Raw genomic sequence first — 16,515 nt, 5'->3', positions numbered from 1 at the left:
CATCGGGGAACTTCCCCTACACATCTATGCTGCGAGTGGGACCCATTTTGCAGAAGCACTTCCTGTTTCCAATCCAGGCACAGAAATAGCCCAGAGAAACAGTGAGGCAGATGGAGAGAGAAGGAGATAATACTGTGTTTAAAACAGGAGGAGAAAAATTATTCATATACCAAGCATAATACATGTGCAGGGGAATAGGGTGTTGTAAAATACTAGGGACAACCCATAACATGTTTTGAGGAAAAGAAGGACATTTAATAAGTAACTAACAAAATAAAATGTTATTTTTGTGGGGAAATGGGATAATTAAAAAATGTGAATTGAAATGTTATAAATATAACAAAATTGGGTATTTATGGATAGACTGCAAAAATGAAAATAAAAAGTAAGGAACAAGAAAAAAAAGAGCATGAACAAGAAGAACTTTTTGTAGTAGTAAAAACAGAAGAAAAAAATAATAAAGAGGACACAGAAGAAAGTTCTGAAATAAGTGATAAAGACAAATTGGGAAGTAGAAAAAGAAAACAAAAGAATTATACTGGTAAAAGACAGCAAGAAATTTTAAAGGGATAAGTACACAAGAAAAAAAATGGATGAAAAAGAATATATACAGCTAATGACTGGGGTTTTGTATAATGGTTAAAGTGTTTCACTCGCAGACATAAGATATAGTATTTGATTCTCACCTTTGGTTGGGAAATAGGCTAGGCTTAGAATGACCTACTAAGAAAATTAGCTTAATAACTGCTATGAACTTATGAGACCATGAATATAAGGAAAAGAGAAAATGAACATTTTAGGATATTTCCTGTAAATGTGAATAGTATTAAGAGTATAGTAAGAAAAATAGGAATTGTAGAGTGGTATAATGCATGTGATGTAGATAAAACTATATTATAAGACAAGATTTTTAACAAATGAAAATTACAAACAGAGAAACTGTGGGAATGAAAGATAATCTGGAATTTGGGGAAATCAGAGATGCTCTGGAATAGCTGTATCATGTAGAAATACAGTAAAGATATTACATGTAACTTTAGTAAAAATGGGAAGGTTAACCACTGTCTAAATAGAAATGAGCAAGTATAGAATTATAACATTACACACTTATACTAATTTAAAGAAAGAAAGAAAAAGCTTATTTAATCAGATTTTAGACTATACAGTGATAAACATGAACACTACAATAACTGGAGACTTTAATTGTTATTTACGAGGCAAATGTTAAAAGAAAGAAAAAGCTTATTTAATCAGATTTTAGACTATACAGTGATAAACATGAACACTACAATAACCGGTGACTTTAATTGTTATTTACGAGGCAAATGCTAAAAGAAAGAAAAAGCTTATTTAATCAGATTTTAGACTATACAGTGATAAACATGAACACTACAATAACCGGAGACTTTAATTGTTATTTACGAGGCAAATGCTAAAAGAAAGAAAAAGCTTATTTAATCAGATTTTAGACTATACAGTGATAAACATGAACACTACAATAACCGGAGACTTTAAGTGTTATTTACGAGGCAAATGCTAAAAGAAAGAAAATGGCATAAGAAAAATGTTAGAAGTTATAAAATGGGATAAGTTAAAACTTTGGGACAAAAATTCATGGACTTACAAATGGGGGATTACAGAACTGAAAGATTATTTAATAATATCAGAAGATTTAGTTATAGAAAAAATGAAGGTAGTTGTAAAAGGATTTTCTGATCATCTTGCAATATGGCTATAGATAAAGGAAAAAAGGAATATATATAAACATAGGCAAAGAAATAAGGCTAAATGATAAAGCATGGAATTAAGACAAAAAGAGACTAGTAATACAGTTAGGGAAAGATCATATTACTAGGAGAACATTTTATAAAACTTGGTCTAAATGGTGGATAATATTTAATGAAAAATATAAAAATGTTTTTACAGTGGCAATATGATATGAAAAAGCAGAGAAAGAAATATATAAAAGAAAATAGGACATTTAGAACATAAAGACAGAAAGTACGTTGACAAAAAAAGTATTATATGAAAGAAAGCAACAAAAAATACAAAAATTGTTATATAAGCAAAGATATTTTGTACAAGGAAAAGGAGAAGTAGTATTGTGTTACTTAAGCAGATTAGTAAAAAAAATGGCAGTATAACGAGAGAAATAAAAAAATGTAAAAGTAGAAATAGAAAGAACTCAGGAAAAGATTATGAACAGTATAGTACAATATGTACAATAAATGTTTAAAGAAAAAAGAAGGTTGTAAAAACAGGGAAAGTAAAACGGTTAACAGAAAAATATAATAATGAGTTGGAAAAGGAATATTACTTTAAATGAGCTAATAACGTATTAGGACAAGTAAATATGGGTTCAGCTGCAGGATCAGATAGAACAGGGTATGAAATGGGGTCTATATTAGCTCGCTGCAAGTTTTCTTCAGTGAACACCATTCTGTCGACCCCTAGTCAGTGAAATTCACTTCCACAACTTGCAGAATGTACCAAGAGCAAGGAAACAATTGCTCCACAGCACAATGAAACTCACAACTAATGAAATCAAACTCACCCAAGTGGTGGGCTTTGCCCCCACAAACCCCCAACTATATATACCAACTACAAGATCAGTAAAAAAAGGGCAAAGTTGTTTAGTTGGCCAACTACTTCCTTGCCCTTAGTAAATTCAGTGAATCACAGAAGTGAATTTTGATGAACAGAGGTCGACAGAAAGGTGTTCATTGAAAAAAAAAAACTTTCAGCAAACTAATAAAGACCCTATGAAATGTATAAACAGTTAAAGAACTGGCCGAAAAATATTTTTAAAGACTTTGAATGAATGGTTAAATGAAAGTTTATGTATAAAGAATTATGTAGTGGCATACATAAATCCATATGTGAGATAGAAGATAGAAGACTATTAAAAAATTGGAGAATGACAGTATTAAATAATAACTAAAATTGAATATATTATGGAAGATAAATGGGAAGGGTTATCAAGAATTATTAATGACAGACAAATTGTGGATGGTATGAATAGAAAAGAAGAAGCAAAAATCATGATAGGAGACCTTAATAAGGAATTTGATACAACTGGACATGAAATCTAAAGTAAAAATACTTGCAAATGGCTAGTTAAGCCAAGAGGCACATATAAAGACTGGGATGTCCAATGAGTTGCATATTATTTGCACTAGTTATGAATGTGATAGCAAGTGAAACAAATTACAAAATGAAGGAGGTGGGGGTATATAACACCTGGCGTGTTAAGAGTTCTAGTCCTGTTAACACATGCAGATGACATTATAATAACTGAAAAAAACAAAATCTGGGTAAACCAAGTAATAATTTACACAGATAAGTGTCTAGAGGTTATGGGGATGGCTTTAAATAAAGAGAAAAGTAAAGGTTTAGGTGATGTAGTAAAGACAGAGATGTGACTATGTGAGGTATTGCCATCTGTACCAAGAATATGTGTAACATATGCCAGCATAGTTAGCAGAAGTTTTGTAAATAATTTTCTGTCATTTGACTATCACACTGACTTGTACAGATGCTTATATTAGAAATGCATCAATAGTGTTGTTATAAGTGATTAAATGTTTATGTTTAAACAAAGAATTCTATAATTTTCAAATACTGCAGTGGAGCTTAGAAAAGCTCTGAGTCTGTTCTTTACCAGAGTCATGATCAAATTTTATTTATTTGATATTTATTAACCGCAGCATGCCATTTTTCAGCAGAGACCTGAGGAGAAAAGCTCCATTACAAAAAAGTTAGAAATACAGAGACTATTAAACAATTGGAGGAATAAAGTTTTTGTTAAATGTGGTATCATTCTATAACTAGCACTAAGGGAATGGAACTCACAGATCAGCTTGTTTGTTTTGTTTTCTTTGGAACCTGGTATAAAAATCTATAACAGTTATCACAGTCAATTCAGTTGTAGTCACTTAGAAGATGGAAGACCACCACTTCGCTTAGTGGAAGTAAGCTTCTCAGCATTTCATCTTGCCTTGCTGAATTACGTTAGCTAGGGAACAGTTCTTCTTTAGACAGTCAGGAATTAAAGTGAGATTAGCCAAGTATTATTTTTCCTCATCTGCTTGAATCTGTCCAACTGTTTTATTTTTATTTCTCCTGTGATTGAAACTGATGTTTATTGCACAGAAATATTTAATATTCTCATGTTTTCTATTAATTATTAAATATTTTTATACCTTTTATTGTGGCTGATCTTTTACAGATTACTTTTAACATCTTGAGAGTACTTGTGCTTATTCTAATTATACCTTGGTCACTCTGAAAAGCCGTGCTGCTTGGGTTACACTCTACCATTTATGTTAGTATTGATTTTACTAGGTATAATTGGATACCCTTGTAAGAGCATGACAGTGACTGGCTGGTGGCAGCATTGTTAACGTACTGTCTGGGCATAAGGGGGCACAGCTAGTAAATTTGTGCCAGCCTTTTCCAGGAGTGCGTGTTTGAAAATCAAATACCCAGGTGTGGGTGTCAAGTCACTTGGAACTGCTCTTGGGGGAAATTGTGCTTGATGCAGAAAGATGCATTTGAAAATACTGAGTAAATCCATCCCTGTTTTAGTGACTGTCTCTTACAGGTGTCAGGGGTGAGGATTGAGGCTCCTTGATTACCGGCCCTGGGGTAAGGACAGGCCATCACAAGGGGTTATATATTTTACAATTAATGAAATTTCTGAGTTGGGTATAAAATTTGGGAATAAAGATGTAAGCTGAATTCAACAGGGAAAAACAATAGATGAAATAAAATAATCCTATCTTTTCTGGAGTACATATAGATTATTCATTCAGAAAAAATGCTTATTTGATCAATTCAGTACTGATGGGGAAAATATCATACCTAGCAAGTATATTTATGTTTCCAACGTATTTGAAAAGGAATTATTGCAGATATTTTTTTTTTCATTTATATGGGGTTTTATATTAAACCCAATAAAAAGAGGAGTTTTATATAAAAAGAAAGTGGAAGGAGGTTTAGGGTTAAACAACCCCAGTGATGTATGCTGCTTCATTAAATTTGTACAAAGTGTTAAAGTAGATAAATGAAAAAGATGAGAGATTAGTAGTGTAACTGTTTAAATATAAGTATGACACATTTTGGGGTACGGTTAAAAAAAAGAGAAAAAGACTGTACACATGAAGAAATAAAATGTTACAAAGAAAAAAATATCTTTGTGGGTAATAAAACTTGAGGAAATAGAAAAAGATAGAAAAGCACAGTATAAGAATGCAATGATAAAATATTACTGTGTAAAACCATGGGAAAATTTTACAGATTAATATAAAACTATAAAAACAAGCAAATGGGAGAATCAGACAGAACGTCAAGATTTTGTGTGAAGACTGGTAATAGATAAATTACCAGTAAAAGGATATATGCCATTTAAAAGGAAAACTGGTAGAATATGTTTACATTGTCAAAAAGAGGAAACTATGGAACATGTGTTTTTGAAATGTAAAAAGAGTAAAAGTTGTAAGGAAAACTATATAAAGAAGATATAAAATGTGGGTAAAATAACCATGGATATGATTATTTTATTTATTTATTTATTTATTTTACATTTGTTGACCGGGCTAGTCCAGCTGGATGTATGTCCATTTTCAGTGGAGGCCCAGGGAGAAAAGCTCCAATGGTTATTACAAGTTTAAACAAAAACATAAAAAGATAAAAGGATGAAAACAAAGATGAAAAGATTGTATACAAAATTGAGTTAGTACACGTAATACACATGTAAGAGGAAATAGCAATTACAAGATAAGATTCATAATCAAATAAGTAAATACTTGCAATGCAGAAATATGAAAAAACATAGCGTGAATAATAAATGGTCAAACAAATGTGATAGAATTATTTTTTTTTTATGTGGATATTATAAAAATAGAAGTAAAGAATATGTTAAAAGAATAGATAAGAAGTTATTTTAAGTCATATGGGTTATATGGAATGAAAGAAAAAGAAAATATGTTTAATGATAATAGATTTTAGCAACAATATTAAGTAAAATCACATAGTGGTTATGGTAAAAGTTGTATGGGGATATAACAGGGATGAAAATTTAGTATGATTGTAAAGAAAATTATGAATATGTGTAAACAGATCTGTATGTGTATATATATATATATATATATATATATATATATATATATATATATTTGTACATTTGTAAATATTTGTAAATATATAAATATGCTGTAATTAAGAGGTTTTTTGAATACAAGTAAAAGACCCCTACTCTTCAATAAGTGCTATGGGATTTTTTATATTCATCTAAGCTAGTAACAACTATAGCAGATGGGACACTGGTTTAACATAAAGAAAAGTGTCCAAGGTGCAAAAAGGAAAGAATCCAGTTACCATCCAAAATCGGCTTTATTGTAGAAAAAATCCACAGGCAGGCTAAAACATTAATGCCTTGTATATTAACCACAGCGTTTTCGTCTTGTTGTATAGACCTTCCTCAGATAAAATCCCATATACACAAATCCCTTATTTATATGAAGTCAAATAAGTAATAAACCAATTAACCAATAAAGAAACTGATTGATTTAAACCTTTAAAAGCATACAACTGTATGTATTGTCAGTGAAGGGAGAACATCTTATAAAAGAAAACATTGTTTTGTCTTGCATTATAAAGGCATCTAATACCTTGTTATAAATAATAATACAAAAAACATATGTTAGAAAGTATTAAAACATTCTTAAAATCCTGGTGTTTAAAACCAAATGAATATATATGAGTTGTAAAAAAGAAAGAAAAGTATTGTATAAATACATAAAACTTCCATTCAATAGAAATTCTGTTCCTACATAAGGTTCTGTGACCAAGTCTAGTGCCATCTGGTGGTCAGTATTTTAAACATTTTCCAAATTTCTTCAGAGTTTAGCTGCTCTTAGTTTTAAAAGTGGTTTGATAGATATATAGTCATTCAAACCTGGTACACTGGTTTAACATCTCATCTGAAGGATGACGTGCTTAGGAGTGCAGCACTTAACTTATGCCACACTGCATCATCAGCAATCTATCTGGTGTGGGAATAGAACCCGCAGCCTTCTGCACCACTGACAATGCAAAAGCTATCCTGACAGTGCAAGCCCTAACACTTTATTCCATCTCATACAGGCTTTTGTACTGTGACCTACAGTTAGTGTTCCATGCCCTGAAACACCTTTCCCTAACTGATCTCCTTCACCTTCTGAAGAGTTGTAATCTTACAAATACTTCAGCCAAAGACTTCAGCCTTCATCATAACATAAATGCGACCTGCTGCTATGACCGATAGATTATTCTGTCTTTGCATGTCAGCCAATGAAATATTTTAGTCACGTTTAAAGTCAGTCTTGAAGGTAGGATAAGTACTTACAAATTCATCTATGGGATATCTAGTACAGCCCTCCTTGGCATGGTCACATAATGTACTTACTGGTTTACTATGTTGCACTATACAAGGCTTCTGAATGTAAGCCACAATCTTCTGACTGGAAAACAGATTTGGATAATAAATGAATAAAACAAAAAATAAAATCCCTATTCCATTAACCTTTGACCAAAAATGATTCTTGGTTGATTACCAAGAACAAAGACATCTGCTGAAGGATAGATGTACCAAGAGGACCATCAGTTTCTCCTTTAAGTTGATCTTCATCTCTGCCTGGATGAAGGATGAGGTGCCCTGAACCATCACTGACTGCGGCTGTGAATTCCCTCACCTCTCCAATGTGAATAGGAAGGAAAGGTTTTAATTGGCTGTGTGCTATTGTGAAGGAAAGGTTTTCATTGGCTGTGTTCTATTGTTGCCCCTCACCATAGAATCATATTCCAACTGTGAGAAATCAAAGGAAGGTGCTAGTTTAAAGTATCTATCTGCTGATCCCAGAGACTCCACAGGGAATGGTGAAAATTTCCTCATGTGCAGCTTGGCACGTGGAACAATCACTATGCTGATATATACCAAGACAGAGATCATCTCACTCACAGCTGAAAAGTAGAAGACTTGTCAGTCTGAATTATGAATTAGAAACAATCTGAATTATGGTGTCTCCCAATGCTCCAATGTTTGTCTTAGTAGAAAACTACAAAAAAAAACTTACTTTCTTCTTTACACTGACACTCATTCATAGAAAACATAAGAAAATAATCACTAATTCTATACATTATCTAATAACTGTCACTTAGACTAAGCTTGAGAAAAACAATCATGTAAGTATGGAAAAAACGTATATACTTATCATCATGGGGCCACAATAGAGGGAGGAAGACAATTGCTGAAACTCCTGTAAGTAGCTGCACGTCTGAACAGTAGCACGTTGATTAGATAATGCAGACTTCCCACTTAAAACCTACATGATTCCATGTGAGCTTGGAAAAACAGGATGCGGCAGTAATTACCTTTCAGACCCAAAGTTATGTAAAAACTTACCAAAACAGCACATGTTCGAGTAGCTCACTGTTGCAGTAATTCTGATTCCTGGGACTTCTGATGCAGAAAGCCCAGTGTCCAACCCAAATTCTACAGCTCTGCACCCTTCCTCCTCTAGGCCAGATAGCTATCTGCCCTCAAGGATGTTATCCTACTCCCTTGATAAACCCAGCACCTGTTCATGCCATATCTGGTTCCTTCTTGCTCAAGATATCAGCAGAATAGCTATCCTGTTATCTTCAGGACATAGCCCTGCGTGGAAAGGAAAGGGCCAGAAATGTAAAAAAGATACTGGCAGTAGCACACCTAGGGTGGGCCAGAGGGAACAGATGCCCAACTATAAAGTGTTAGGGGAATGAAAGATCCTGACAGTAGCACACCTATGGTGGGACAAAGGGAACAGTCGCCAAGTGTAAAGTGTTAGAGGGAAGGATCAGCAGATCCCAATTCGGCTTAAAGGCAACACTCCCATTTTTGTCCAGTATTGCATTTGCTGTCTGCACTAAAGCACTTTAGCACTCAATGTGTGGCAAAAACTGTAGCAGCTGCTTGTTACAAATGTAGTAAGTGATTTGCTACAGTTCAAAAAGATCAGAGTTCTGCTTTTTTTCTGTGAGTCTGAGGAGCAAATGGAGTAAGAACAGATCTGCTTTGCTCCACAAAAATGGGATTTTTTTTTTTTTGGTATTTTTGTTCTTCAATTTAAAGTTGGGTGGGAGCAGATTGGTGAATAGTACTGGGTGCTAAAATAGCTAGTGACACCTCTGGATCTTGGGTTCTTAAAATTTATCCAGACCTGCTCAGGCCTGCGGTCTTATTAAGGCAAGGAGGAGTAACTGCATGGGAAAAAGGTACCCTAGCGTTGGGGGTCTCAAAAAAGCAAGAGGGGATGTGAGAAGGAAGTTGTACTGCAAATGTGATCTACTACAATAGCAAGTTCTTATACAATTGTACAATAGTCTACATACAGATCACTGTTACACAGAGACTACTATGATAATTCCCAGGATCATAAGGACTGTGAGTTGACAGGACTGGATGAGGTAGATTGTAACAAGCCTTGTAGAATGGCAGTAGCCCAACCTGTCCTCACTAGAAGCAAGATTCAACCTGCATTGTCTTGAAAACATACAGAAAAAATACCAGGTGACAGCCTCCAATACTGACTGCACACATATACTCCCAAGAAAATCCATAGTCGCTGCAATCCTCCTGATGTTGTTGGGCCTCATGTGCCTTTTCAGCTTCTTCCTTTGATGAGAGCAGAAAAAAATGATACAATGTCATTAACTTGGACAGTAATTGCTTAGGGATTTGTTTCTACATCTTTATTTTTTAGCCGAAAAGGACAGAAAAAGCTAATCAGAATTTCTAGTTTTGTCTAAACAGTATCTCAGTTGTTTGTGGGAAGGACTGCAGAATCTTTTTGCCTTTGTTTTGGGGATTAGCAAAGAAAACACACATCTCTACAGCCTAAAAGATGATGTTCAATCACCACTTGTGGCATAAAGTAAGGGGTGGGTATAGGCCTAATCCTTTCTTGCAGGAGCACTATAAGGTGCACTTTGCATGTAAGTGCCTGTATATAATCCATTATCCTTCTAGGTGAAGTGACAGAAAGCAAAATACCAATTTTCCACCTCAAAGTTTTCAGGGGTACAGAAGAAGCAATTTCAAAAGCAGGCCAAATATGCATTTTCAGGACTAACTTCAGGTCCCATGGAGGAGGTTCAGGTGTGGGGCTCCTTTAATGAAACATTTAACAGGCTGCAGGGAAGCAAGGGAGTTGTGAAGTCTGAGATGATCAAAAGGTGTACCCTAACTATGGCACATGTCACTTGAACTGATGAGGTCAGGTAAGCATCACAGGACTTTGGACAATGAGGATGAGAGGGGGTCCTGATAACACCTCTGGCAACAGACTGAAAATCTTTCCCACGTGGTCGGACTAGATCTCCTGGCAGTAGGTTTCCTAGCCTCATTAATGATAGCTCATCCTCAATAAACTGGTGCCTAAAAAGGGCAGAATGATTAAAAACCATCCAAGCAGTGAGCTGCGGAGTCTTCAGATAGGAATGTTAGTCACCTCCCCTTGTCCCACGTTGGGAGGTCACATTTCATAGGCAGTGTTAAAGGTTTCATCCCTGACACCTGAATAAGCAGGTGCAATCAATGCTGCCTGAGCCAAAAAGGTGCCATTAAAATACACCTTTAGCCCTTCCACATTTACCTTCTGGATCACACTGGAGAGAAGGGGATGCAAGGGAATATATATAAAAAAGAGACCTGTCCAACTGAAGGACAAGGCATATATTGCTCAAGCATCATTGTATGGTGCTTTAGAGCAGATCTTTCTCAACTGTTGCTTGGACAATCAAACATATCTACAGCTAGTAATCTGCAACTGTAAGCTTTCTGCATGAAGACGTGCGTGTAAGATCCACACATGGGGATCTGCAGATGATCTGCTCAATTAGTCTTACACTGAGTTCAACTAAGATGGGCACAGACTGCCTTTAGGATTATCCTGGATTGCAAAGCTATATTTTCCAGGCCAGCCTGAAAAAAGGGGGGACAAGAATTGGTTCTGTCTTGTGTGCTAACACAGCACATTACAGTGGTATTGTCTGCTGATCCTTACAAGACCTGCTCTTCCAGATGGACTTGAATACCTAAGTGAGGACCAGCATCTCCTTTATACTGATTTTTCCCTTTGAATACCATCCCATAATCCCTGAACCCTGAGATCCTTTAGTTGGGCTTCCAAAGCCAGGCATGAGGCATCTAAGGTGGTCTGTTTAAAGGGGACCCTTAGTTCTATCAGGCCAAATTGGATTAATCCAGCTCTTGTGAGAAGCAGGTAGCATAAGAACCATCTCCTCCAGAGACTGCAGTGTTCACTCCAAAAGGTGATACCAGAACTTCTTCATATGGAACCTCAAAAGGTACCATTAAGATAGTGGAGTCCATGAATCGCAGTGCCCTTAGGAATGTCTGGACCACAACGGTAGTCTTCTAGGTCAAGGCACGACAGTATTGTGCTAAGGATTCCAACTTGCCCTGACGAAGAAAGGCCTTCTGAAAGATAAGAGTCCAAAGGGTTTCACTAGGAAGATCACTGTTTTGGAAGGAGTGAGATATGACTTAAAAGATACTGAATGAGAATCTGAGGTTGTGAAAACAATCCATTGTAAAATGGAGACCTCTCTTCACCTCCTCCTTCTGGGATTGTGCCTGATTCAAACAGTTATCCACACAGAAGTAAAAGTAAATGACCATGATTCTGTTATACGCAACAGCTGGTGCCAGACACATTGTAAATATCCTGGGTGCAGTACTCATTCTAAAGGGCAAGGAAAGTAAACTAATAATGGAAGCCCCCCCTCCCACCTCATATTTGACAACCATCTGTGGTTCCTGTGTATTGGAATATGGATGTAGACATCCTTGAGATCTAGGCTAACCCATCAAATCTTGGGAAAAACAGCAGTGGAAAGGGAGCCTGCAAAGTCAGAATTTTGAATTTTGGGATCTTTAGGTACACACATTCAGCCTTGAAAGCTCCAAATGGGCTTCCTTGGCCCCTCTTTTTTTGGGCACTAGGAAAAGTATTGAGTCTTTTGGTGTTGATTTGATAGTATTTCTGTTATGCCTAACTAGAGAAACTCCTCCAGCCTTGTTAGTACCAGATGTACTTGGTTGTTTTGAATGGGTGGCTGGATGTCTAACATCTTTGATTGTTTAAGAAATTAAGCTTGCGCCCTGGGAGGTTACCTGCAGTACCCACTTGCCTCTTCTGAAGTTGCCCACATGCTCACCAACTGGGGTGATCTTCTTTGCTACCTTAGGGTAGAAATGCAGGTTTGCAGCAGACAAGTACATGAAGCTCTTGATGATCATGACTGTCCACTTGATTTATCTGATCCTAAGGCCTTCCTCTTCTGGACATTTCTTTTTGTTTTGAATATTTTGTCCTTCCTCTACATACCCTTACCTTACCAGAAACAGTAGGGCGCAGACTTGCAAGGATAGTTTCTGCCATACCTTCACATGGAGGAATGAAAATGTTGTTTCAAAGACTGCATTGGCCTTCCTTATTTCTTCCTGTAGGAGTGTCAAAGAGCTGCACTTTGATCCTCTGGCAGGGTGTCTAAGCCTTAGCCAGGCACATTTCCAATTCACTGACCATATAATGTCACTCTAGATGCTGCATATGTAGCCACACTGTGTTTTGCTATCTGAGAATGGACAGGCTGAGGTCCAGAACTTTCACCTTCAGGTCCTCATCACACACTACTCATTTTTTTTTCTTCTGGTCAAGGAGTGGAATCTGAAATGCAGTCCTAAATCTTTAACAGCTGATAGCTATGAAGCCCAGAGGGACAGTTGTGTACATACCTCAACTTCTTAACTCAAGAATTCAGGGCAAAGTAAGGACAAAGGTCCAAAATCAGGGACAGTTTTTAAACGTCACTAGAAGAAAAGAGTTTTTTGCATCAACATGCATTTTTTTGAATAATAACAACTCAAACTCTAAAGAAGGACTGGCACTACTGACTAACTGTAATCCTCAGTGATCTACCAGGAGAAACAAAGAATTATGAGGGGCAGGGCAAACAGAAGAGATACCATCAAGGGTATTCTGCACAGCACCGGAAAGCTGAGAGACATGGCTGTGTACACTCTCTTCCTAGTTAAGCATTCTGCTCTCTTGGTCATTAGGAAAAGTGTTGGAAACAGGAGCCAACTTCAATCCCTTTTTGTCAATCCAGAGAAACCACTGCTGGATTCCCTAAAGAATGTTGGTTCATAGGTTGGTACTAGGCTATCAGCCCTAGGGCCTATACAAGCCTAGCCACAACAATTCCCTGGCTATTTCTTCCCACAATATTTACTTCCCTGGACCCCTGTCTAGACATGATCCCCAGGGTTCATATGTTTACACAAAACTTGTGAAACTCTTGGACCTTTTGGAACCTATCAGTATTTTTTGGGGTAGAAGGGGCTGGCTGAAAGATTCATTTGACGCAGCCAAAAAGGCATCCACTAAAGCTCCAAGGACTGGAGAAACTGCCACTGACAAAGAGGCATCCATTCCCAAAACATCAAAGTAAGGTTTCTAGGAGCTGGTAACCTCTTTTGTTTCCCATTTGAGGAGATCCTTCATTCTGCAAAAGGTGTCCCCAAATGAGATTAACTTTGTGAGAGAAGTAGAGGCTGTGCTGTCATCCATCAAGTGTCTGTTTCATACCCTACAGGAGAAGACACTGGGGAAGAATAACCCACTTGTTCTCCCTCACTGTTTGAGGAATCACAACGGGTTTCTGCTTTCTCTTAGAAAACCAAACACTGATGGTGTATATGCAGTCTACAAAGAACCATTAATCTAGGAAGATCCAATCCTGGGTGACAGCCTGAGAAGGTGGAGGGGGACAAGTAAGAGTCCACCAGATACCTGAAGCCCACGCAATTGTAGGAAGCTCATGACTTGACAGCCTTTGTTTACACTTTGAGCACTCTCAGCAGGGTTAACCACTTGGAGTGGTCTACGTCTGCACACAGGAGTCCCAGAACTCAACCTTTCCATCAGGGATATCCAGTTTAGCAAACATTGTGTGCTAATTGTGTGATAAATATCCTCTGCTTCAGAAATGATAAATTGGGTGGCAAAACTGAAACACTCACAGGATGGTGTCTGGTCCAACCTCTATGCAAAAGCCTTTGGCTCAATGGGCTATGTCCGAGTCCACAGGCATAGTGACTTCCAAAAAGGCTTCACCAGAGGCCTTGGATAACACAAGGGTTAGGACCAGTGTTGCAAAAGCACCTCAACTTTACCCATCCTTTAGAACTAAGCAGGGGTATCATGTATCAAGGTCACATCTCCAGTGTCGCTAATCTCCTACACCTTTTGGTTACTTCTTCTTGCATTTCTACATGGGAAGAGGTGTCATCTAAGGCAGGGGACAAGGTATCAGACACCAATGGAAGGTCTCAAGTTTTTTCTTGTAAAATTTGAACAAAATACTCCTTCTCCTAACCATCGTTCCATCTCCTAAAAATAGTTTTCCTCAATGAGGTACTTATCAGTACTCAGCTCTGGAGCAGGTCAATGATGCCAAACTACAAATCGTTGCAATATCTTCAAGCGATATGAACTGTGACAAGAAAGTGATATTTATCCAGGGTGCATGCTAATGTCCTTCATGGGCAGGTATCTATCCGGCCCTCAGCTGGATGGCTGCTACTCTGAAAATTGGACCAGACATCAGGCTTCTGTATCCTAAGTACAAGCAGTCAGGACTACTGCAACTGTGGCCTATGGAAAAACATTATTATTTGTTCAGAGATTTAAAGCCCCAAGGGAGGGCATCAGAATCTGAAAAAAAAATGTAACTTTGTTAAGGGTGTCTAAAGTCTTATGACAGGCAGTTTAGAAGAAGAAAGAAACAAAGCCTTTCAAACAACTTCTAAGAATGTATACAACAGCTGTTTTACAGATAGTGGACACAGGATTTAAAATAGATGTGCCAAGACTTTGTTTCAAGCATTGTTTTTTCCAGGTTATTACAATACAACTCAAAAACGGATAAAAAAACTGCTTAAATATTCATTATATGCAGATATATCCCTTCTAGATTGTACAGATCCAAAAATCTCCTTAAAAGCATCCCAAACATTTTGCTGGATTTTCAAACTATTCCACTCCAGTTTCACAGCTCAAAGGACAAAGTGTGCTGTTTTCATCTGCACACATCAGAAACTCAGTGTGAGATTATAGTGGGGATGCTGGGACTAATGGAGCTCAATGGCCTAAGGACCTAGTCCATGAAGAGATAAAGTTGGGAGATGATCTGTAAACATTTGTCAGCACACAAAGAAGGCCTTTGCATGCCAAACTGATGTCACTGCTTCTCTGGCATGAGAGGTGTTAAGATGCATTCTATGACACCCCAAATATCATTACCCATCTAGTCCAAGAAAGCTGTGACCTGTCAAAAAAACGTGCCTGGGTCCAATGCAAAGGAGTTAAGGGACCAAAGTAACTGGCTGGAAAAAGTATGACACATGAAATTCTGAAAATCCATGGGAAAATTCCAAGTTACATCTCGGCAGTAAGATATAAAGGGTAACTCGGGTCAAACCTTTTTTTTTTTTTTTTTTTTTTTTTTATACAGAAGAGCAGATACACACTAGGTGTTTTACCATACCTCACAGAGTTTATCTGACAGAGACAACTGTGGAAAAAAAAACATTATACATTGTCAAACAGAAGATTAAAGATCAGAACAAGGCAGATTATAAGGCAGTGTGCACTGCTTTTCTGCTTGTGTGATAAAATACAACCAAACAGGGAACCTGTAAATAAGAAAAAGAAGGGCATATAATGAGTAAGTTAGGAAGGCTGAAGAGACTGATCATCCCTCCCTTCAGCCATAGAGTTATATCCAGAAAACATTAACTGTGTGAAAACAAATCTGCACAAATAAAAATCATATCATGTGGAAGATATGAGGCACTCACTATTCAAAATGGACTTATTAAAAAAAATTGTGGGGACTGGCCTCAAGTCTTGATGATGCCATCTACTACCCATTCCTGAAACCGATTTAAAATGCCACTGCCAGAGTCAGCTTTCCCCATCAATAAATAATGGTTTTGGACCCTGTGATACATGGGCAAACCTCCCTCTCATCTTACCTTTGCTGACAGACGCAATGTGATTGTCCTCTATTGCATTCTGTGCTGCTGAGCCATTATCAGCACCCTCATGCTGTGGCTTTGGAGGATGAGATGGCAGTGCCAACTGTGCTGCTGATGTGGTCGCCACTGCCGATGATGACGATGTAGTGGGTGCTGCTGACGATGCTGCTGCTACATCTGTTGTCTCAGGCTGTAACGGCTGAGTATCTGAAGATGACTTTGATCGCTCTTTGTTACTGTCCTTCTTTGGTTTGATGAGCTTAACCAATGCTTTTGCCCCAACCCAGTGATTTTTCCTGTTTGAAAAGTAAAAACATTTACTTCAGTTCAAAATGGCAAATAACAGACAAACTATCTCACAAGCCAAT

The 16,515-nt window shown here is 37.2% G+C and overlaps 1 protein-coding gene across 2 annotated transcripts in view; it reads right to left on the bottom strand.

The window, feature by feature from the left end:
* CCDC88C (coiled-coil domain containing 88C) overlaps nucleotides 1–16,515 on the bottom strand; it is a 1,480,266-nt gene that overhangs the window by 94,528 nt on the left and 1,369,223 nt on the right. For both annotated transcript variants that reach the window (XM_044074710.1, XM_044074709.1), the window contains exon 25: nucleotides 16,145–16,443. In XM_044074710.1, coding sequence (XP_043930645.1) covers nucleotides 16,145–16,443 — 299 coding nt within the window. The remainder of the gene's footprint in view (nucleotides 1–16,144; nucleotides 16,444–16,515) is intronic.

Source organism: Protopterus annectens, chromosome 6.part0 (assembly GCF_019279795.1).
Source record: "Protopterus annectens isolate FY-2018-M chromosome 6.part0, PAN1.0, whole genome shotgun sequence".
Classification (NCBI taxonomy): Eukaryota; Metazoa; Chordata; order Ceratodontiformes; family Protopteridae; genus Protopterus; species Protopterus annectens.
The sequence above is the reverse complement of the archived record's forward strand: the minus strand, read 5'-3'. Positions and strand labels throughout refer to the sequence as shown.